This window comes from Chelon labrosus, assembly GCF_963514085.1.
Source record: "Chelon labrosus genome assembly, chromosome: 10".
In the NCBI taxonomy this organism is placed as follows: domain Eukaryota; kingdom Metazoa; phylum Chordata; class Actinopteri; order Mugiliformes; family Mugilidae; genus Chelon; species Chelon labrosus.
The window spans coordinates 5,400,052-5,424,563 of NC_140360.1; the positions used below are offsets into that span (position 1 = coordinate 5,400,052).

General features: G+C 41.5%; 2 protein-coding genes across 2 annotated transcripts; one reads left to right on the forward strand and one right to left on the reverse strand.

The window, feature by feature from the left end:
• LOC311494181 (serine/threonine-protein kinase 38) lies at positions 1 to 14,882 on the forward strand. The gene is made up of 14 exons (XM_084553092.1): positions 1 to 172; positions 3,368 to 3,505; positions 3,997 to 4,048; positions 4,410 to 4,532; positions 4,994 to 5,077; positions 5,183 to 5,306; positions 5,645 to 5,799; positions 6,712 to 6,823; positions 8,350 to 8,411; positions 9,264 to 9,381; positions 9,493 to 9,616; positions 10,146 to 10,241; positions 11,163 to 11,257; positions 11,350 to 14,882. The coding sequence occupies exons 2-14, from the start codon at positions 3,375 to 3,377 to the stop codon at positions 11,484 to 11,486; spliced, it is 1,413 nt and encodes a 470-aa protein (XP_084409218.1). The 5' UTR covers positions 1 to 172; positions 3,368 to 3,374; the 3' UTR covers positions 11,487 to 14,882.
• A 1,882-nt stretch (positions 14,883 to 16,764) lies between these two features.
• pex10 (peroxisomal biogenesis factor 10) lies at positions 16,765 to 20,442 on the reverse strand. Its single transcript, XM_084552728.1, has 6 exons — positions 20,053 to 20,442; positions 19,529 to 19,609; positions 19,040 to 19,434; positions 18,495 to 18,661; positions 17,415 to 17,550; positions 16,765 to 17,283 (listed from the first exon to the last, which is right to left on the reverse strand). Exons 1-6 carry the CDS (start codon positions 20,162 to 20,164, stop codon positions 17,215 to 17,217), a joined length of 960 nt encoding a protein of 319 aa, XP_084408854.1. The 5' UTR covers positions 20,165 to 20,442; the 3' UTR covers positions 16,765 to 17,214.
• Between the last annotated feature and the right edge of the window lie 4,070 nt (positions 20,443 to 24,512).

Below are 24,512 nucleotides of genomic sequence, written 5' to 3' on the forward strand. Positions count from 1 at the left end.
TGCCGGTGCGGTACGTGGCGGTGTGTACCTAGTAGTCGGCATTGTGATCCGCCAATGAACGCGAAGAAGAAGAAGGTGTCCGAGTTTCAACTATTTGTGACGCAACGCGCTGGGTAGAAGGAGAGCGAGCGAGAGAGAGAGAGAGACGGCAGTTACCGCACCTTTGACCAAGGTAAGCGAAACAAAGAGTGACAAACACTCAGACACGGGCCGAAGCCACCACACCTCAGCATGTTTTATCTCATCGTCTTACGGAGTTAACCGTTAAACAACCTCAGCCGTTGAGGCGCTCCTCCATTCCTAGTCGACTCGGAGCTGTTTTAGCAGATAAGTAAGCTAACCGTTACTAGCTAACTTTCACTTAGCCGCTGGCTTTAGAAGAACTTCCAAGTTGTGAAGTTGATGAAAACGAAGAGCAACACGTTCAGGTGGCGGATTTCAAAATAAAATGTGCGACTTGCGAGCGTCTAAGGGACCGGTGCTTGCTCTAAATGTGACAGTTTTACTCTGGAGGACCCGTCGAGTGCTGCTCACACTTCGCCTGACGTGCTTGACGCAGGCAGGAACTTTAATAGCAAAACTAGCTGGCTAACTGGTGTTAGCAGGTTAAGACATTGTTGACGACGCCGTGGATTAAAAGAGCTACTATTCTAATAAATGTTCTAAACATAACTTAACTAAGGTAACGTAAAGTACTCTAGGTTTGTCGTAAGTTAACCGCCACTCACACGTCCTTACTTTTTAGATAATTGCTAGTTTATAGCACGTATGGTTACGTTGGCACCGAAACTAAGACGCTGTGTTGTTGACGCTGTCTAGCTCAGTTTTTTTTAACAAACCATAACCACAAACAGCCAAACTTCAGCTTTCACATTGAGCAAATAGCCACCACTTTACGACGTTTGCGGTGTTATATTTTTTTAATAATGTAGGTACGGTGGCCGATGAGAGCTTAACACAATGCGATTTAAACGTGTAAACAGAGAAAGAAAACGTCTGCTTCAGTTTGACAGCACATGTCCTGCAAATACAACAGCAACGACAGTAAAACTACACCCAAGGACCCCAAAAAGTGATGAAAAGGCTCAGAATGTGTGTTTAGATATGCTAATGAGCTGTGTCAGATGTCAGATTATTCTAATTGACAAGCTAAGGAAAAGCAGCCAGCCATAAACATAACATAAAACACCAAAAACAAACTTGTTTCCAACACCATTGACGGGTAGCGAACAACACCAAGAGTCGCACCAAGCCATTGTCCCACCCAGGTTGATCTCTCTTTGGGGGTCCCATGTAAACATCTCCATTTTTGTTTGCAATTCTTGCAGCGTATTCCTGCGTTATCTGATGTTGTGAGCTCTCTCGGCTATCGTGTGCAGGACACAATGACATCTCCTTTAAATTATGTGCAAATATAACTTTTAAACTTCCTCATTTTACATCACCAATTTAAAACTGTTAAGACTGCATATTTTAAGAGTAAAGTTTACTGTCATTTACAGTACCTGTAAATATTATGCGAGTGATTGGATCTGTAGTTTGTCCCTTCCGGTTATACCGTTTTAACGTTTACAGCAGAACTGCCAGATTCGGTTGGATAATGGCTTTTAATTGTAATGCTTTGTACCCAAATATACCGCTATCAAAGTCAGCATTTGCTGTGCTTTGGTCAGCCAAATAGCTGTCACTTATTTGCTACCATTGCTGTACTCTGTAAGCGCTCATATTTCACATTAACAGACTGCCGTTCAGGGCTGCTGCTTATTTTTTTCAGTCGCCTAATCTATCGATTGTTTATTGATTATTTTCTGATTTTGATTGGTTGATGTGCGACTAAATAATTTAATAAATGTATAAATTAAGTAACAAAATAAACATTATCTCATATTTTAATAGTGAAGAAGCCTTTTATTTTATTATTTATCATTTTTACTGCAAAAATTAAGAAATAAGAAGATGCAGAGTGGACCTAACTTAGTCTTTACTATTTTCTACAGTGTTTATTGTTATTTAACTGATTGTGACTGGAAATGCAGTGGTATTATTTACCTTGTTTACACTTACTTTGAGTATAGCATTCATGGAAATCTACTTTTATTTAGTTTTAGGTCTATATGCGCATAAACAAACTGCTTACTACTTGTCTGTGGATTTCCTCAGTCATCCAGATTATGCTATATCAAAAGAACAACACTGAAATAACATTTAAGCGCTTGAAACTAGCATTCCATTACTAACTATAAGTATCTGCTCTAAGGATTCTTTGAGTTCTTGTCTGGAAAAAACCCCCCAAAAACTAACAAACGAACGCAGCTGAGGACACAACGACGACTCTGAGGCATTGACCATAACTTAAAATCTGACTGTATTAGTCCAACTGACTCTGGTGTTTCATAATTTTGAATATTTTTTTTACTGGGTTTAAAGAATTTCCACACTTTTGCGTGTAATTTTCAGACGGAGAACCTAAATATTGCGTCATTGTGTTTCATGCAAATCAACGTGTCCGTGTAAACATCATCAATCACGTTGACGCATCATTACAGTCCTAATTCCGTTGCTAGTCTACTGTTGCTCGATTTGCAGCGTACAAATTGGCAAAGTGAGTCAGTACATTTTTCTGAAGAAGTGTACTGTATGTTTTAATGTTTCAGTTGTTTCTTACGTCTAAACTATGATTAAACTATAACTTCAAAGTTATAAAGTTACTCCACTGTTCAGACTAGTTCAGGAGCATGGACACTCAACGCTGTTAACTCATTGTAAGGTTTTTATTTTATTCCATTCCTTAAAAGTGTCACTTTGGTTTTCAGCCTCATTTTCTCGGTTGTAATTTTTAAAATACCGTTGTTTTACTTCACCGAAACCTGCCGTCATGACAGCGGCGTGTGTGGACAGAATTGGCTTGTCGTTTTAAAATGAAATGTGCAAGTTCTGATATGACTTTTCTTTTTTTTTTTTTTCAATGAAAAGCCCTCCTGTGTCTCACAGAAGGGTTCCAGCATCAGTGTTGTCACATATTAGATTTCCCCATCGTTAGTTTGTAACGGCACTGTGGCAAAATGTTCGCAATATTTCTCTTCTCTGGCGGTAGAACCAACGTCTTTCCTTCCTCATTTTCTGGATCACCGCCCATTGCGTTTTATATTTGCGATTATTTAGTTCTGCTCTACTCAGTGTTGTAACGTCTAACGAGCAAGGTACATGTCAATAGCGCAGAGCTTTTGGAGTCTATGCAATCCTCCATTATTTAATACCTGCTCTTACTCCTCTGTGGCTTTTTTATTTATTTTCTTTGGCTTTTGAATCTGCATTTCATTCCCTGAAATCTCTTGTTCACTACTTTATCGTTTTTGTGTCTGTGAAGGAAAAGCATGGCAATGACCGGCCAGAGCTCGTGCTCCTCAATGAGTAACCACACCAAGGAGCGGGTCACCATGGCCAAAGTGACTCTGGAGAACTTCTACAGTAACCTCATCGCACAGCACGAGGAGAGGGAGATGAGGTAACGCTCACAAAATGTTCAGCTCCACTGAGGGTTTACTTATTGATCTGCAACCACAAACTTCAGTTGTCACCAAAAAAGGAGCTTCTAAAACTCAAGATAGTGGCCCACATACGTCAGTTGATGTCTCGTTGTTTCATATCTGAAAGATAATAGATCTTTGTTCGTGAGTTGCTTGTGCACGGCTGTTGTGCTTCCTTGAAATGTCTCTTTTTTTTTTAAAATTCATACACTTCTGACGATGAAGAGTTTGGATCAAGTCTCCTTTTCTGCATGTCTGTCACCAGGAGATGAAAACATTGTCAATCATTTGCTTGATTTACTTTACCTTTTAGCTGCATATATTGTGTGTGGTTTTGGTAACAAGGCCCCAGAGATTAATTGGGATGCCTTTTTCCCTGATGGTGTTTTTGCCCTCTCGCCAACACAACTATGCTTAAACTACCTTGTGGCTATAAAACGATAATTACCAGATGTTTTTTCTTTTCCAGGCAGCAAAAGCTGGAGAAAGTGATGGACCAGGAAGGCTTGGCTGATGAAGAGGTGAGGAACAAACAACCTGTCTTTGTGGCGTGTAGAGTAATTCTGTGTGGGTTGGATTTTTAGATCTGATTGAACGGTGCTGTTAAGTTAATTATTTATTCATGATTGTCCCTGCACAGGTCTTCCCAAGTAATTTGAGTCCTCTATTTTATCACACCTCCACCCACAGTCTTATCAATTGTCTTAAATGTTGGCGTACACAAAATGCAAACTGGCTTCTTAGTTTGACCTGGTCAGTTTCAGTTTTCTTACAGCTAAATTGGCATAGTCACACCAGCAATTTATCATTTTAAAACTACATAGGATACAGTGTGTGTCACAAAGAATGGTGTATATTGAAAGTGGTGTCTGTTCTCTGCAGAAACGTCTCCGCCGTTCCGAGCATGCAAGAAAAGAGACAGAGTTTCTGCGTTTAAAGCGCACTCGACTGGGTCTGGAGGACTTTGAGTCTCTGAAGGTGATTGGCCGAGGAGCTTTTGGAGAGGTAATATCCTTTTACATAATCATTTGAATGATGTGGTTCCATGTGGGCATACTGTAAAAAAAAAAAAATATATATATATATATAGTACAAACTCTCTTCTAATACATTGAGATTCTGAGATAATCAGTTGACATAAATGGTGGTTAAGATAACTGCGTGTTTGTCATTGAATGTTTGAAGTTAGAAGCTGGTGGCTTATTGACAGTAAACATACCTGTATCACAAATCTAGAGACGTGATGATAATGACAGCAGGGTTGTTGTTGTTGTTTTTTTTTAAAGCAGAGTTTTGTGTTTTGAATACAAATGCAAGGCCACAGTTCTGCTTTAAACATCCCATGACTGAAACCCACAATCTCAACAATCGGTTGAACCACACACACTGCTTATTCTCACAAGATTTTATCCGACTGTATGCCAATGCTATTTTATAATTTTACGTTTTGCTATGTCTACTACTAGGTCCGCCTGGTGCAGAAGAAAGACACTGGTCATGTGTATGCTATGAAAATCCTACGGAAAGCTGACATGCTGGAGAAAGAACAAGTGAGGCAGCAGGAGACACGGACTTGAAGGCTGCTGGTTACATCTGGTCAACATCTCTGATTTTTTTATTTATTTATTTTTTTCCTCGTCTTTGTCATTTTGTAGGTCGGTCACATCCGTGCTGAGCGGGACATTCTGGTCGAGGCGGACAGCTTGTGGGTGGTCAAAATGTTCTACAGCTTTCAGGATAAGATGAACCTCTACCTCATCATGGAGTTCCTTCCTGGAGGTATGACTCTCCAGCAGCGTGAGCCTGCTGTCCACTGGCTTGAAGTCGAGCTTTATTGTTTTTGCAGACTTAAATAATCCAAGTACAATGGCAAAAGAGAAAATGGTGGTTACGGGATGTAACACTAGGTCCATGAGTAAATGCGTAGAAGGAGCTTGAGCACACTGGATTGTGGAAATCCAGTCAGAACAACACCATCAGATGCTTTGAGCTACTGATATTTAACCGTTGTCGTCTCCAGCAGATTGAAATGAAGACGTGTTCCCCAGGACTATTACAGACTAACAGGTGTTTTTGTCCATCTCATCCTGACTCCTGGTATTTGCTGTTGTGTTTAGGGGACATGATGACCCTGCTGATGAAAAAGGACACTCTGACGGAAGAAGCCACACAGTTCTACATAGCGGAGACAGTGCTGGCCATTGACTCCATTCACCAGCTGGGCTTCATCCACAGAGACATCAAACCAGACAACCTGCTGCTGGACTCCAGAGTGAGTCAAGACTCTGAATAATTATTATAATAACACAAATCCCTAAACCAACTAATCATCAAACATTTTGTTACTAAATGAGGGCACATAGGAGCGATTTTTCAATTAGGGGGCTATTCTTCAGACGCTATAATATGCCACTATATTAAAAAGGGATGAACGGCCGAAAACCGAAAATGCACTTTTGGGCCAATTTAGGCCGAAAAATTGCTGCGGTTGTTGCCTGCATCATCACAACAACCTGTTTCGGCCGTGTTGTGTCGGCGATAAATTTTCTGGTGCATCACTAATATTATAGGTGTTTAAGTGACCACTGAATTGTCAGATTCAGCAGATACAGCAGTGAGAGCTGATAACAATAAGGCTGGAAGAGACGAGGTGATGAACCAGAGTGTAGTTAGGTTATGTGGCCAGCAGGATCATCTTCATATTACCCGTCCAATAAATATTTAAACTTTTTGAGACTTTAAAGGGCAAAGTTTCAAATGGACAATATTAGGGATCAATATATAATATTAATTTAACATTGAATTTAACATTGGGTGTGATTTAGGAGGGTTGGAAACGACAGTAATAAGTCATCCACTTACAAGACTTTATGCTACCTTCCTCCTTTAGCGGCCCCGCTGTTGTCACGTAAGGTTCTTAAAGAGAGTTTAATAATGCAGTGCAATCTAATGCAGTGTGTAAAGCAGACAGCCCTGTATGGGAGATTGTGTTGAATTAAAAATGGCAGACCTGAGCTAATTTGTTTGTACTAAGGTCACTGAAGATGCATAATGAAGGAACACGATAACACTTCATTATGCTACCCACCTCCCTAGTGGGTAGTTAACCTCGGAGTACCCAGAACATTTCCTGATCAGACACTTAATTTCAGTAGCTATAATAATGTGTTTTTTATGTTTTCAGGGTCATGTGAAGCTGTCCGACTTCGGTTTGTGCACGGGGCTGAAGAGGGCTCATCGGACTGAGTTCTACAAGAACCTGAACCACAGCTTGCCCAGTGACCTCAGTAAACAAAGTAAGGCAACCCCTTCTATTTGTTTTTTACTATTGGCGTGTAGCATTTGTCATTAAAATGTGCTTGTGTTTTCATTAGTACATCAGTTTGTCTGTTATGCATGCATTTGTTTTATTATTATATATATTTTAGATGCAAATAAGAAGGAATAATAAGAATGCAGTTCTCTAGGTCTCTAAGATAACTAGTGTCGGCGCAGAGGTAAATAAATGAATCAAAACTTAACGTGCGCGTACGCTTTCAGTGACCGCTCGTTCCAAAATTAGTGCCAAATGTCATGACAGTCGTACTTGCGCACACATCAAAACAAAACAGTGGTTTGTGGTTCAGATACAGCAGTACATAGCAACCCATCCGAGACGGCAGCTGCTACAATATTTAACTGCGCCCCAGATTGTGTTTATTTGCATTCCTCTGCTGCCTTTTAGTGAAGCGTAATGAAACCTAAAAGAAATAATGTTTAAGATTATTCCTTTTCCCTCCCTGTCCTTATTCCAATTTTAGCCGAGCAGCCTTCCCAGTGTCTGAGCTTTAACTCTGACTGATTCCATGACCATCCATCTTTGTTGGCATTATCTTTTATTTCCTTCAGACTGAATTTATAGCCATAGAAAACGGGTTTATACCATAGATTGTGTAAAGATGGACGGCGGAACTGCTTCTCACACAACTGTGAGAGTTGTTAAAAAACTAAAAATAGATAAATAAATTAAAAACAAGTACAATGTAACTGGCAACTGGTGGAGATATGGAGCAGAGCGTACTATTAATTAAACAAAAACACAAGTGAGTCAAGAGGAGGTGTGGGCGGGTCACCGTTATCGCGGCTCCACTCTTGGACTGACTCTGGCTCCAAAGTCGCAAGATTGCGCTGGATGGCGGGAAAATGGCGTCAGTTTGGCCAATGCAAAGAAGTGGCGACACGTAGTCCATATTTATATACAGTCTATGCTTTATGCTCCATGTGCAGCATTTGTCTCCAAGGCCTACTCTTTTTGCCAAGCTACTGGTTCCCTGCAGCTCTTCTCCCAGTGCCATGAGAGGCTCATTAATATAAGTAATGAGCTGTTGTTGTGTATAATAAATATGATTATTGCTGTAACATTTATTAACATTACAATAGCATGCAGGCAAACTGAAAACAATAGGGACACATGATTGCGACGTGAGAAATATTTGTAGGTTTGAGTGCAGAGAGGAAAACAACGCATACAAACTGTCATGAGATGCTGCTGCTCTAAGCACTGAAGATGAGGTAATCAGGCTGTTAGGGCCTCTGTGTTGTTTGTAACTTCCCATTTTTTTTTTAGTTTTGCATGTCAGCTGCAAGATACGCTGAACAAACAACAGCTCGCCTTTAGCGATACTGGCGGCGTGAGTGACTTGCTTATTGACACAAACCATGCCTGAGCACCGCAAAGCCTTTTATGGCTTGATGGTGCAACAGTGTTGTGCATCCCATCTCTGAAACAAGGCTTTCAATTGTGAAATAGAGTTTTTAATACTGAGCTTTATTATCTCGACAGCCTTCCAGAACATGAACTCCAAGAGGAAAGCAGAGACGTGGAAGAGGAACAGGAGGCAGCTGGTACGATCTTGTTGAGTTTTTCATCAGATAATTCTTGACTTCAGTCTGAATGTGGCCGGTTTCTAGACTGTAGAAGTGTGACAGACTGGTCCTCATGAGATTGAAAGATTATATTTAAAATTTTTAAATACTAGGCTACTTTTGTGAAAGGGAAACAGTTGTATATTAACAAACTCAGTTTCGTTCCGGGGCAACGTAAAGCCCAATTTGACCTCAAGTGGACCGGACTAGATACGGATCCATAAATAATGACACTCCAAAAATAAGTGCGGTTTTTGTTGCGTCATGTCTGTGACTCTTACTAAAATAGTGTGAACCATTAGTAGGCAAATTAGGACTAGCAGTTACGTTTATGTAAGACTTTTATTGTCACTGTGCAAATTCATCCCGCGGGCCAGATTGGACCCTCTGGTGGTCCGGTTTTGGCCCGCGGGCTGTATGTTCGACACCCCTTGTTTAAAATGTTTATTATTTAAGTAAAAAAAAAAAAAACTTTGAAATTATCCAGACATATAAGATTCAATTTACTGATCAAACCTGTAAACAGTAGTAGTAGTAGTAGTATAGTAGTATTTAAAGATCATATAAGTAAAAATACCTTTGTCCTTAATGGATGGACTGTAATATATGTTTTATTTCCTGTGTGCACCCTCCTTTAAACTAGCATATAGTCTGCAACACTGCAAATTTCCCCCACTGTGGGATAATTAAATGACTATCTTAAGTTAATTAATCCTTTAATCATTTTTCCACCTCTTAGCTGATGAAACCTTCCCTAACATGCATTCTAGTTTTTATTTTTGTGTTTTAACGTCACAAAACCAACGTCCTTTCTTCTCCTCCCTCCGTCAGGCTTTCTCCACGGTGGGAACGCCGGACTACATCGCTCCAGAGGTGTTCATGCAGAACGGATACAACAAGCTCTGCGATTGGTGGAGCTTGGGCGTCATCATGTATGAGATGCTGATAGGTAGGGACCCAGAAGAACAAACGTATCAATGATGATCTAATGTACCAACGTGTGAGTTAGATCCCAGTGCAGAAAAGATGTGGTGTAAGTGCTGCCTTCACTGTCCTGCAGGTTACCCTCCCTTCTGCTCGGAAACGCCTCAGGAGACCTACAGGAAGGTGATGAACTGGCGAGAGACGCTCATCTTTCCTCCAGAAGTGCCTATATCGGACAAGGCCAAAGATCTCATCCTCAGGTAGGAACACAACTTGTTAGTCACTCAAACGGCACATAACACCTTAAATCAAGGGTGTCAAACTCATTTCAGTTCAGTTCAGCCACATACTGCCCAATATGATCTGGGCCGGACCAGTAACATAACGGCATAATAATCTATAAATAATGACAACTCCAGATTATTTTTTTCCATTTGTTTTAGTGCAAAGAAGAACAAGTAAATTAGGAGAATGTTTACATTTAATAAACTATCCTTTAAAAAAATAAAGGAAATTATGAAAAATAAGTGCAATTTTGGCACATTGCTGTCTGCTGTTTAGTCCTGGGTCTCAGTGTTGTCTTCTGTCCACTTCTCTGACTAAAACAGTGGACAAATTAGGAATAGCAGCTATTTTCATTGAAAAACTGCTGTCTTCTATGTCATTTTCACACTTTGCAAATTCACGCTGCGGGCCACATCACGCCGGCCGCATGTTTGACACTTGTGCCTTAAATGTTTTATGTGGAGTTGAATACCCGTGGCACTAAGAGGATGTGTTTGTGTGCAGGTTCTGCTGTGAGGAGGAGCACAGGATCGGTGCCGTAGGCGTAGAGGAGATAAAGACAAATTCTTTCTTTGAGGGAGTGGACTACGACCATATCAGGTGGGGACGGCTCATCACGTTTTAACGTTCAGACTGCACATTTATTACAGTGAGATATTTAGGATCTTTGTTCATACAGTTCATTAAAAAGTGTAAAGTATCTGCTTTCTTATTGGACTGGGTTAGGGACTTAGGGACCTACCACATTGGTGGGTGGAATGTGTCGGCCTATGCAGAAGGGAACAGAGCCATCACTTTGTTATTGTCAGATTTGTAGATATTGTTGTCACAAGTAACATTAAATAGGGATAATTGAGGGTCACCTGAGCGAGCCCTGGCTACATGCTTTAACTGTAATGAATGTTTTAAGCCTTTTAAACCTTAAAGGCATAGAGGTTTTCTCACAGTTTGCACATTAATCCAAAAGGTTCTATTTGGGAGGTCTTTAAGATGAGATGAAACCTGGTCGTTGTAAGTCTTGTGTGAAAGGAGAAGTATTTTAAATTATATTCTGGAGCCAGTGAAGAGAAGCTCAGATTATAAAAACAAAAACACAATCTCCCTTTCTCGTTCCCTTCCATTCTAGTGCTGCACCTTTTTGTATCACCAAGAGGCGGAGAGCTATTTAGACATCCCAATTATAAGGAATCACAGTACTCCAGCCTATAAGTGATGAATGCATCAGCTAGCTTTGAGTCAGGATGTTCCTCATTTTGAAAAGTACTGTGCCGGACACGTCCTGGTTAAAAAAAAACAAAAACTCACTCACACGCTCAAAAAAACAACAGAAAAAGCAGCTGAACTTTACAGGTTTACCACAGAAACCCAGTTCTAGGTCACTTTCACTCACCCACATGACCCTTTCTTGAACCTGGTTTACAAAAGCCGGAGTAAAATGGCGATTGTCTGTACTCAAATGCGAACCTTTCCACTGATGTCCTGTCCGGATGTTTCCTCTAACTGTACTGATGTGCTCCACAGAGAGAGGCCTGCTGCCATCCCCATAAACATTAAAAGCATCGACGACACTTCGAACTTTGACGAGTTCCCTGATTCTGATATTCTCGCACCAGCGCGTACGTTCCTCCTGTTCCGTCCAACACATTTACTATTCCTTGTCTCTTGTCAAATCTAAAATGACCTTCCTTTTTTTTTTTTTTTTTTTTAGCCCCTCAGGTGTGCAACCAGACCGAGGCCGACCTGAAGAACAAGGACTGGGTCTTCATCAACTACACCTACAAACGCTTCGAGGGCCTGACTGCTCGAGGAGCTATACCGTCTTACATGAAGTCGGGGAAGAGATAAACCCCCTTCCTGGCTGTCTTTTAACCTGCACCCCCCACGAGACACGAATGAGTCGTTCAGGGGAACTTCATCCCTGAAAGGAGAACTTGGATTCAGTTTTATGTAACCTGAGGGATGAGGAGTTTATATCACGTGGCACTGTAAATAATAACAGGGGCTCCTTTTCATTCCTTGCTTTCCATAGGAACCTTTCACTCGACCATAGGACCCCGTGCTTCATTTCTGAAAGCCTTCAATCTCAGCTTCAGAGGGTACCTCTCTTCTTCCTACTTTTACACTTGTTTTTTGCGCAAGTGGATGCTGTTGGATGTCTTCAGACCTGATCCCGGAATCGTTAACATTCAATCCTTGTAAACCAGCAGTCGTTTGGACCAACCAAGGGCTCTTCTTCTCCTCCTCCTCCTCCTCCTCCTCCTCCTTCTTTGTCTTCTAAACCAGGACATCTCTCGCTTTTTACCAATTTTATTTTAACTTATCAACGCAAACACTGCATTAAGTCGTCACTTGAAAAGAATCAGGTGCTCTTCAGGGATTCTGTCCAAATTTTTCCGTCGTCGTTTCCTACGAGAGCTCGCCTTCAAGTCGCTCGGTCTTTTCTAACCAGCCGCTGTGCTTCCTGAGGTGACCTAACCAAAGATTGTGAGCTGAATGTTTTTGCTTGTCCTCTCGATTGCATCACTTCTTGCAACTTGGAGTTGTACTTTTACCGATTTGAGATTTGCTTGACGAAACGTTTGAATATATATATATATATATATATACATGAATGCATTTTTTATTTTTTAAATGGAACAAACCCCCAAGAGTCGCGTTCAGTGACTCATTTATGTTCAGACGCCTTCAGCTCCTCGTGGGATGTGGGATGTGGTTCCAGTTGCGGTCAAGGCTCCATCTTATCAGATAACGTGTTTGGTTTGGGGGTAGGGTTTGACGGGACGTTGACTATTTTACTGCAGGGCTGCCACAAACAATTCTACTTTCACACTATAGTTCCAGCTATAGCGTGAAGCCTGAAATATTTAATGTCAGACTAAGAAAACAAATTTAAAAAAAACAAAACAAAACAAGAGCCTTGAACTTGCAAACGTTTTTTCCACCTAAAAGGGTTATTCAATACTTAAAATTGTTGATTTTGTCAGATTTATTTATTGGTGCAGCTCTGCAAATGTATACATGTCATAGGCTTGTTTGACTACACCTAAATGTTCTTTAAATTTTTTATTTTTTTTGGGATTAATCTGTCAACCGTTTGAATTTGTGACGCATCAAAACCTGAGAAAATATCCTGCATGAGGTGATGTTACCTGGCTGAAGACCCCGATACGAGTCTCATCAGCTTGGCACATCTAGAATATTTTTATTTTTCTGTCCTATTTGCAAAAAAAAAATAGGGTCCCTTCTCTAATTTTCTATAGGATTCAGGTCTGGTCTCTCTCTGTTGATCATGCAGAAAGCTGAGAGGTGAAGGTTGGTGCTGATGCCACCGTCCCGCACCGAGGACACAGTGTTTTGTTTTGATTTTGTTCATTTTCCTGCATTATTTTTGCACCAAACATACATTTTATCCATAGACTGGATATATCTATATATATATATTTGTTTCTTTCAAGGTTTAGCCGGGCTGGGACGTGCTCCTAATGTCTAAATTAACCTGCAGTTCTTGCCCAGACAGGAGATAGTTGCCACAAGCAGGGGAGCAACCAGTACTCGCAGCTACTTTACTGTCAACTCTCAGCCTCGCGACAACCTTCCTGAGCAACTTCTCTTTTTTGTCTTCTCATCAGTTTTTATAGGAATCTCCTGCTCTTGATAATGTCACTGTTGTGCCATATTCTCTCCGGTTGTTGACTGTCTCCACTGTGTTTCATGTTATATATATCTAATGCCTTGGCGAGAAAAAAAAGAAAAAAACACAAAACAATAATGTAGCCCGTACCTCAGCGATAACTAAGAGCGATTCAGTTTTATTTTTATGGCGTCGATAAGAACTAGTTTCTAGACACTTTAAAGAACCCAGAGGAAGAAACCTCGAGCAGAGTCCAGCTCAGACGCAGGAACGCATCTGCTTGAGGCTAGAGGGAAAACGCTAAGACCCGTTTAATGCTTCGGAAGCTCTTTGTGCTGCGCGGCCGCGTGAAGAGCCGAGGTTTACTCGATCACTTCAGGTGTGACTGAGCTCGCGGAGACGTCGATTGACGCCCGCTTGTTAAAGAACGTCTGCCACTTGGGATTTCAGTGGCGTTGCAGAGGTTAGCATTAAAGGTCTGAGTTAGCTGTACACTTAAAAAGAGAAACACAGGGCACAACGTTTTCTAGCATTTTCCAGAGAACACAATATCCTAAATGCTGTCTTTTAAAATGAATGTAAATTAAGTAAGTCACGTAGAAGAGTGTTGTTTTTTTTGTTTTGTTTTTTTGGCGCGGTAGTTTCTAAATGCTGTTTGCAGCAGTGAAGCCTAGACCATACTGTTTTTAACTTTTTATTTTTTTGTTTTTTTCCTGACACGACAGATAAAATTAAACCACATAAGAAATAATTAGCAAAAACACAAACGCAGGACAAACGATAAGAGCCAGAGATCAAAAAGCAAAGTCCAAACACATGTTCGGGTTGTAATTTTTACAATTTTGACAAATTATCAAAGGCGCTAGAAAAGATTTTAATTTGAACGGTGTTTAAATTTAAAGAAAAATTGTCATATTTTCAGATTTAAGTAAACATTGGTCTTCATGCAGTTAAGATAGCACTTTATTATTGTGACCAATAATTCCAACATCCCACCCGATCTCTAATTTTTGGTCATTTTCACCTTTTATTTTTATTCCTTTTCTTTAAAACAAATCCTTTCCAACACTTATTTTCCATATCTTAACAGTTGAGTCTGAAGGTTTTTCTTCTTGTCTGTAATATAGTGTATGCAAGTAGCGTGTAGACGATGCACAACGCATTTGATGACATTTTTAGGAAAGCACACAACCAAGCTTTTTTGTTTTGTTTTATTTTTTTTCTTCCACTGTTGAAACAAATCTCCTGCGATGCTCCTCGTTTGCATGTTTTTAACCAAACGGCAGACGATTCTTCTCAAAGCAATAAATAAATCACGCCTGTCTTGTCGATGGTGCTGCTCGTGCTGTGGAGAGCGTGTGCTTTTAGAGCTGTGTGTGGATGTGATCGTGCGCGGCGGGAGCGGTGTAACGGTGGATTGCTTGAAGAGCTGTATGCTGATTTGTACAATAAATGCTCAGACGTGCGTGCGTGTATGCGGTGCATCATGTGCCACATTTGGTCCAAAGCTGTTGGTGTTAAGCATTTATGTTGAAGCTGCAGAGAGTGTTAATCATAGCCTATGCAACTGACCTGTGCTTTTGTGAGCATTTAAAAGTTTTTTGACATTACGATATTATGCTTTTGTATTTATTTATTCCAAAAAACACTTCTTCCAGTTAAACCAAGGTTCACACTATAGGCTGTATAAAAAATGGACGCCATGACAGCTCCTTTAAAAGTGAAGCCAAACCATGTAGAGCTCCCCCTGGTGGCTGGCTGCAGTATAGGTCATAAGCTCCACCCCCTCCATGTTAGTAGATTCGACAAGGGCCAAACTAAAACACTAAAATATGGTTTCTGTCATTTTAGGTAGTTAATATGACACTGATGTTCGAGTTTACATTTTTTGGGGAAGTTTAGTTTTAGTTCAGCTACAAAAACAGGATTTGCCATAACGATGATTATAATAATAGCCTATAATGAAGGAAGTGGTGACGCGTTGTCCATTTTTTTCTACAGTCTGTGGTTCACACTGACAGTTATATAATTATATATTAGTATATTATAAGTCGTAAATCTTTAATTATCCTCTAACTTCATATGCTGCCCTGTGCGTACAACACAACAGACGACTGGACACAAATAAATGAGGAACTCCAGCCACGACAGAACAAAGCAACCAAGCTGTAACTGCAATTAAACTAACACAAGTAATCATATAATTTAATGTAATTAGACCACCTTAAATGGCAATTACAATTACACATTCATTATTTTATACAAGTTGTTTGCTTGTGTAGTTGCTGCAGTGCTTTGTGAGTCTGAACAACCCAGCAGCTACAGAACAAACATACACACCTGGATTTCACTAAGCAAATAGGTAGAAGCCTCCTAATGGATAATTACTACATGGGTGATTATCTTTCAGCTGGCAACAAGTTATTTAACCCCAACTGATGCAATGAGTAGCTTCTCATTTCTTAAACAACCATGTCTAAAGACAAATCCTGTGGTCGTGGAAAAGATGTTAGTCTGTTTGAGAAGGGTCAAATCATTGGCATGCATCAAGCAGAGAAAACATCTAAGGAGACTGAAGAAACTACTAAAACTGGGTTAAGAACTGTCCAACGCATTATTGAAAACTGGAAGGATAGTGGGGAACCATCGTCTTCCAGGAAGAAAATCCTGATTGATGGTGATCTGTGATCACTTAAACGTTTGGTGAAATCAAAGAAAAACAACAGTAGAACTCAGGGCTACGTTTAATAGTGAAAGTAAGAACATTTCCACACGTACAATGTGAAGGGAATTCAAGGGATTGGGACTGAACAGCTGTGTAGCCTTAAGAAAACCACTAATCAGTGAGGATAACTGGGAAAAAAAAAAGGCTTCAGTTTGCTAGGGAGCATAAAGATTGGACTCTGGAGCAATGGAAGAAGGTCATGTGGTCTGATGAGTCCAGATTTACCCTGTTCCAGAGTGATGGGGGCATCAGGGTAAGAAGAGAGGCAGATGAAGTGATGCACCCATCATGCCTAGTGTCTACTGTACAAGCCTGTGGGGGCAGTGCTATGATCTGGGGTTGCTGCAGTTGCTCAGGTCTAGGTTCAGCAACATTATGTTGCCCAAAGAATGAGGTCAGCTGACTACCTGAATATACTGAATGACCAGGTTATTCCATCAATGGATCATATTCCAAGATGACAATGTCAGGATTCATGGGGCTCAGATTGTGAAAGAGTGGTTCAGGGAGCATGAGACATCATTTTCACACATGGATTGGCCACCACAGAGTCCAGACCTTAACCCCCATTGAGAATCTTTGGGATGTGCTGGAGAAGGCTTTGTGCAGTGGTCAGAGTCTCCCATCATCAATACAAGATCTTGGTGAAAAATGAATGCAACACTGGATGGAAATAAATCTGGTGACATTGGAGAAGCTTATTGAAATAATGCCACAGTGAATGTGTGCTGTACTGGAGCTGATGAACCTCTACCTTAGACAGAGACACTGTAAGACTTGGCACAACAACAATAAGACCTGTTATGGAATGAAAAGAGGTTTACAAAGATCTGGCTCAATGTCCAGTTCAGGTCTGTAGACGCCAAAAAGAAATTCAACAGACTGTTTTGTAGAAGAAGCAGAGATGGAACTAGGATTCTGTGGCCACAGTGACACCTTGGCCCTCTTTAATGTTAATCTTGAACAATACAACAGAGTCAGAGCAAGCAGTAAATTACCAAAAGCAACAGAAATGACTTAAAGATCAAGTATTCGTCTTCTATTATTTAAACAAGCTGAACGTAAAACTTACATATTAACATTTACTCCATTTTATTAGCATCTGTGTCTTAAATTATTAGCATTGCCCTTATATTCAGCAATATGTACAGTGATACAACTCATAATTAAATTGTCAGTCGCACTATAATAAGATGGTGTACAGAGCAGCAGTGGTTCTAGCTGTAGTTCCTCAGGTACACCAGTCTGTGAGGCTGGAACTTCTCCCGACACAGAGGACACTCCGCCTGTAACACACAAGTTACATTAGAAGACGTGAGCTCAGCCGCCGAGGCCTGAGGTCTGTATTACACAAAGGCTCAAGTATCTGTGGAAACATCCAGGAGGAAGTTGTTCTGGTTGATGACGCAACTCTGACCTTGGTGTTGCACCACTCCGTGATGCACTCCCAGCAGAAGAGGTGTCCGCAGGGCGTGGAGGTGGAGTTCCTCCTTTCCTCCAGGCAGAGGATGCAGGAGGCAGCTCTGGGGCTGGAGCTCTGGGTCTGCTGAGGCCTGGAGACAAAGATTATGCATTTTTATTTATACTTACTATTTTATTATGACCAGACGGAGATTGGTTCAAAATGCATGACATACACCGATCAGCCATAACATTATGACCACCCTTGTGCCTCCAGTTGTGAAAATGGACATGGGCCTTCTGAGGGTGTCCTGTGGTGTCTGGAAACAGGATGTTGTTAGTGGGGGGGCCTTTGAGGGGAGGGGCCTCTGTGGATCATCCCACAGATACTTGATCAGTTTGGGATCTAGTGAATTTGGAGGCCAGGTCAACACCTTGTGCTAGTGATGAGAAGTTCAGCTCTTTTCTGAGAGCCGGCCCTTTTGCCACAGCTCCCAAAGAAGAGCCGGCTCTTTTGGCTCCCGTTTAAAGCCTGACATTTTAGCCCAGCTTGGCAAATACATATGGTTTGTGTGTTGATGAGCTCTCTTGCATTCAATGTTTTTATGAGCAGCCTAATAATTGTCTCGTTTTGTGCAGTTATTCTGTCACAAAATCATTCGTACTTTTGTTTAATGATTCAATACAACTTTAAATGTGCAAACCAATGAACAATCAATCAAATCCACACAAGAAAAAACAGAACCAAACTCCGTAAACAAACGGTATAAATGTCATTAGTGCCTATTGGCAATGATAAAATCAGATGCATCAGCTTTAGGGGGCAGTCGACTCTCACTCAATAAGAATCGTCTCTTCTGATTCACTAACAAGCATCGGCTCTTTTGCACATGACACATCACTGCCTTGAGTTGTTCCTAAAGTGTTTTTGTGTGTGTGTCTGTGTCAGGCTGCATCCTGCTGGGGATGTCTGCTGCCACCAAGGAGTATCATTGCTATGGGGCGGGGGTGCCTGCTCTGCTCTAAGGGGAGCAACTCGACTGGGACATCCCTACTAACACGGACCTAATTCCAGAGTTGTGTTCGGGTCCCGTACCTGAGGTCTCTGTAGAGCTTCCACTCTCGTCTGGCTCTCTGTCTCTGTCTGAGGTTGTTGATCTGCAAATACACGGTGACGAGCAGCTGGAGGAGGGACATGGCCCCCAGCAGCCTGTAGCTGCTCCGGATGGCGCCGTCATCGCCGCTCGGCCCCATCGCACGCACCTGCACACAAACGAACGCACACACACACACACACAGGACATTAGGGTGGATATGACCTGTGGAATAACGGCGTCTAGAGGGGTGTAGCAGCATCTGGCACCAAGATGTTAGCAGCAGATCCTTTAAGTCCTGCAAGTTGTGAGCTAAAGCCTCCACGGATCAGACTTGTTCCTGCAACTCATCCCACACATGCTCACTTGGACGGAGATGTGGGGAACGTGGAAGCCCAAGACAACAGACTGAATTTGTTGTTGTGGAACTCAAACCAGTCTTCCACCGTTTTTAGCTCTGGAGCAGGGAGCGTTATCCTGCTGAAAGAGGCCACTGCCATTAAGGAACACAATTTCTGACATGCATGATACGTATGAAGTCACCTACATAGCTGATACCCGCCGCCCTCTTGGACAGGTGATAGAAGGAGCCGCTGATGTAAAACAGAGCCACGTGGACGCTGTGCAGGAGGGTCTGGAAGAAGATCACAGCCGGCAGACACGTTCTCCTCTGGGGCTCCGACAGCAGCCCCACCGCCCTCCGCACCCATCTCCTCAGCCAGGAATCGAGACCCCACGGCCCGGACGCCGGCCTTTGCCGACCGCCGCTCTCCTGCCCGCCTTCCAGCTCGTTCTCCAGGGCCACCAGGACCTTGTTGAGGAGGTAAGGAAAGAAGGCGTGGCAGAGGATGAAGAGGCCTTGCCTGGCCTTAGAGGGGATTCGACGCTTGGTCGGATCCACCTGGACGATGTTGACATACTCCTCGCCCAGAGTTTGACAACCTGGAAGAAGGGAAGAATACAAATCAAACCTTATAATAAAACGACAACTCGATCGCACGAGGTGAAGACTGTTTTCGTGGAGGACGGCGACTACCTGAGAATGTTGTTAAACCGAAGTATGCCAGATCTGAGAGCAGCTCTATCTCTCTCCTCCAGCCCAGCCATGATTTGGATCCTGCAGAAAGAGCAGAACAGAGAGGAGAAACTCAAGTTCATTTCATGCATGAATAGCTGCTTTAAATCCTACAACATAACTATAATTATGTTTGCTGAAACTTAACATAGCTCCAGCTTGTACACACATGAAAATAAATGATTCTGCAACGTTTAAAAGACATTTCTACTGAGTTAAAGCTCTGTCACTCTGTTATTTGTTCATCATTCACTCATTATAAGAGTGAATTAATGTTTGGAAAAGGATATTACTTTTATTTTGAAGGTATGCCATTACCGTAATGCTTCGAATACGAATATAGCGCAAGAGAAAGTAAGGACTGGCTTCTACTTTAGTACATTTCTAACCACACGGATGGAAAAAAAACAATACAAATTATTACAAGAATACAAATTAAAGTGCAGCAAGCACAGCTGTTGTCCAACCAGGTGACCAACACTCACCAGCAAGTGTCTGATAAGCCTCGTTGGCTATGTTCCTCAGGGTGCCTCGGTAATATTCGTCCTTCTGACTGGACCGAATCAACTGGGACTGGTTTGCAGGAACGAGGGGCATGGTGAGACAACACCCGTCACGCACATGCTGCTACATGAAGTTATAGATAATAATAATCTCAAGTAAACCGTTAATAGCCGTTGACTCGCGTGTTTTGCTTTAACCGCTTGCAGCAGCGGAGCAAAAACACTTCAAAATGCCGGCGAGCTGCGGAATAAAGAGAAGACAGCACGCTAACAAGTTTAACCGCTATCTTGTGTGCGTGGTGTGGTTTCTCCTCTTTCTCTAAATATCAGAATGTGCACGAATATTCCTTCGTAGTTGTTGATAGTTTTCATATAACTTAAAACACGGAAGTCGTCGCTCTGAAGGCAAACAGATAATCAAGCTCACAGCTCACCAGCGCCTCACAGTGGCGGGAGGTGGTATTACATGCGCATTACTTGTGTGTTTTTAGTTTTTATTTTATTTTATTTTTTTAGTTTAATTCATTGTAACTTGCCATAATAACAGTATATTCCACCCATAATTCAATTTCAATTTTCAATTTTATTTATACAGCATCAATAACAATACAAATTGTCTCGGGATGCTTTGCAAACCTGGCCTAAAATCCCTTTTAAATGTGAAGAAACCTTGAGCAGAAGAAGAAGCATTGTGAGAGTTACATGAGAGTTTAATAATGAATATAAATGAAGCTTTTAGTGACAGCTGGTATTCTATGACAGGTGAGTTAGCTGTATATTACAGGTATCATAGGCAGGTTGGAGAATGGTGCATTCTGGTAGGAGTGGATAACTGCAGGAGTCCATGAAGACTGATGAGGACCAGGAAACACACAAATGAGTAATAATGAGCTCCTCAGGTCAGAATATGGCCCACATAAATATAGAACTTGCACTTGACTGTATTGTACTATTTAGTTTTAACAGAAGGTGGTGCTAGTGTGCTGAATGCTGCAGCTTCCCCACAAACCAAGATTCATCAAAGAAGACTTTTGCCCCCACACACACATTCACATATATATATATATATATATATATATTTTTTATTTTTATTTTTTTTTACTCCCAAATGTATTATTTAGAATCAAAATCTGACTGGTGAAAAAAAGTAGAAAGCACAGTGAAACGACTGAAAAACTCTCAGTATATTTTTGTACTGAGATCTTTTCAGGAATCAAAATATTTAAGGTTGAGCGTACAACAACCACAGGCTCGTTTGGACTTGACACATTTGAGCGTTTTCTCCCTCAAGTAAACACAAAATAGCTAATAACTAATTTTCAAAAAACTACCCGGAAACATTTTCTGATCCCGTTGAATCAGCAAGCTTTTACACTGTGATGTTGAGGAAACACAGGGAGAGACGAGAAGAGACTGGACGAACTGATAAAGGAGGCCAACTCCATCCTGGGCTGTCCTCTGGACTCAGTGGAGCAGGTGGCTGAGAGGAGGAAGTTGGACAAACTGTCAAACGTCCTGAAGAACTCTTCTTAGTCGGGACCTTTGGTTGCTCCTTCAGCCAGAGACCACAGAAACCCTCTGGACAGTAGATCTGTATGTATCTCAGGAAATTTACTTTGTTATCACTTCATTCTGTGCAGTAGGGGTTGTACTGACTAGTCGATTAGTCGATTTTACTCCTGTGCCATGACGCTTAAAAGCGGGAAATCAACTGGTCGCAGATCACGTGACAATAACAACATGGACGCCTCCAAGAAGACAGGTGAGGAGCCCAGTGGGTCGTTGCAGCAAACTAGCAGCGGTTCATCAAGCGTGTGGAAATACTTCACTAAAGATGAAGCCTGTACTACTGTGGGACAACATGTCAGTCCTGAAATACAACAAAAATCTGAAAAGGCTAACGCTAACGCTAGCAGAGGAATGGTCCAAATCGTCTAGACAGCAGTCGATTAACAACTTTACCAAACGTCCTGTGGTAACAGAGAAAAGGAGGCTGAACGTCAACTATTTAGTGATACATTTTATTGTCTTCTTTTAGTTGACATTGTTGCTGTGGTTGTAGAGCGTGTCGTTTGTTGTTGTTTTTTTTTTGGCGAGCCTCATATTACAAGTGTCAGACTGGTAGTAGCTCCTATTCAAGCTCAAATTACCTTGCAGAAAACACCTCCCTAGCTTTTTTTAACAACATGTATTCAGGTCAAGAATATAGATGTCATGTTTTTATGTGTGGCGTCATCGACTAGTCAACGATGACTCGACCTTCACCACCTATTAGTCAACTTTAAAAAAATCCGAACTTGTTCTTTGGTTGTTTGGTTATTGGTTGTAAATTAATTTCATTTCATTGCAATTTAATTTTTAATATTCACTTATTTTATAATTCTTGTAAATATTGTGTATAGATTTTTGTTTTTATTTTTATATTTTTTTTATTGTTTATTTCAGTTGTCTATCTATCTATCTATCTATCTATCTATCTGTCTATCTATCTATCTATCTATCTTCTCAATACACAAACATGTCACGTATTTTACTTATTCATCATGTTATTTCAGTCCAGTATATGTTTTTTTATGTTTTCTTACAAGCAGTGCTCCTACAGGAGCCTGTCCTGAATATTCAGCCTCCACCAGTTTGGTTGGTTTCTCACCAGACTGTAGTTGTTGAGATGTAGATGTCTTGCACCCTAACATATTTATGTTGTTTTTTCTGACCTTATTCAATCTCTAACTTATTGCCCCGCTGCTGTAACACCTACATTTCTCCTTGTGGATCAATAAAGTCTTATTTCATGCGCACTGATCGCTGACATAACTTGTTTTTGACCGCCCACTCCATACACTCCAATACATCTGTAATTTATATTAGCCTGAAATTAGTCAAAATGTTACATAACGTTTTGCTCCTTTAACGATTTTTTAATGTGCAGGTAAATGAAAGGTAGTTTACGAAAGGTCATTACACTGTGACGGCCAAACAAATCCTCCATAATTCTTTTCCATTTATGGGATCATTGTCAGAGGCATGGACATAAAACCCTGTGTGGATTCTCGTGTTGTCCTTTGTGCTCTGGTGTTTTGTGCTATTTATTTCAGTACGTAGCTTTAAATCATTCTAATTCCTCTACAGTCAGAGGTGAACACAAGACAGTGGCTGCTGCTCTGTGGATACCGAGGCTAGTTAGCGTACTGGCCGAGCAGAACTGCTCTATCTTGGTGTTTGGATCTTGCATTATTTATGTGTGCAAGAAAATAAAGCATTCTCACAGTTAACCTCTCTAATGTGACCTACAGTTCAGGCTGCTGCAGCCGTGCTGTAAACACATCAAGTTTCACAGATTCATTCATTCGCCCGTGCTGCTCTGCTGTGACCTGCCTGGAAAGTTGCAGAACTAGTTTTCCTTTTGTGTCCTCCGAGCTGCTCCCTGAGCCAAGTCTATTATAACGTCCACAGAGAACGTCCCATTATAATCCCACTCCTATCCTTTTACTGCACCTTTTTTTTTTTTTTTTTTTTCCTCCACACTTCCACCTTGAACCGTCTGCCCCGGACCATCCCCGTACAACAGGAAGCTCGACGCACTCTCGGTTAGAGGAGGAGGAGGAGCTGGAAGTTCTCTCCTCTCCCTCCTCCTTTTAAGTTGGCAGCCACTTGCGGCTTGTCCCAGACGGAAGGTGGAAGGTGGAAGGTGTGGGAAGTGCTTTTGTGTTTGGATTAAGCAACTGATGAGAACGCAGGGAGAGTCCTGGAAGTCCCCAGGTAAGACATGAACTCTCTGGCCGCGTGCTTCTTGTCGGTTTCAGGCGTTTTAACATCAAACAACACCATCATCTTATACATAAAGCTGTGGAAAGCTGTTAACAAAGCGTTACGGATCACAGCTCCTGAATGCTGTAACTAAAATGCTTGAATGGGATCTTCTGGTGTTTAGTGTGTCCTAATGAAGTCGAGAGTGGTTGAAAAGCAAAGGTAAATCTCTTCCTTGACTCTCAGGTTACACGCCAGCCAGTTCAGGTGAAGGTTTTGCATGGCGATGTTGCATTAATGGGTTTCCAAGTCACCGCGTAGCTATATCTCAATCATGGTTACAGCTTCCAATGTCCAACGGGAACATCTTTTATTGTTATTGCTGTCATAAAACTCCAATTGTTATTTGCAGTTCAACCAATTTAAAGCCAAGCCACATCTGTACAGGTATTGTTTTTAACCTGAAGGCCCTCTTCATTCTGCCATACCTGCAACAACATCCATATCCTCCTCTTTTATGGCAGCCGACTTATCATCCCTCCCTTAAGTTAATTGGGGCCATTTGAAGCAGTTATAAACATCTCGCCTTCAGATGTGGCGGCAGTGAAAATTAAGAGCGCAGAAACCTGCAGACGCGTGAATCATCCGCTCTGGACGCGGTTCAAGCGTGTTCCTCAGAACCTGGCTACGCAAGT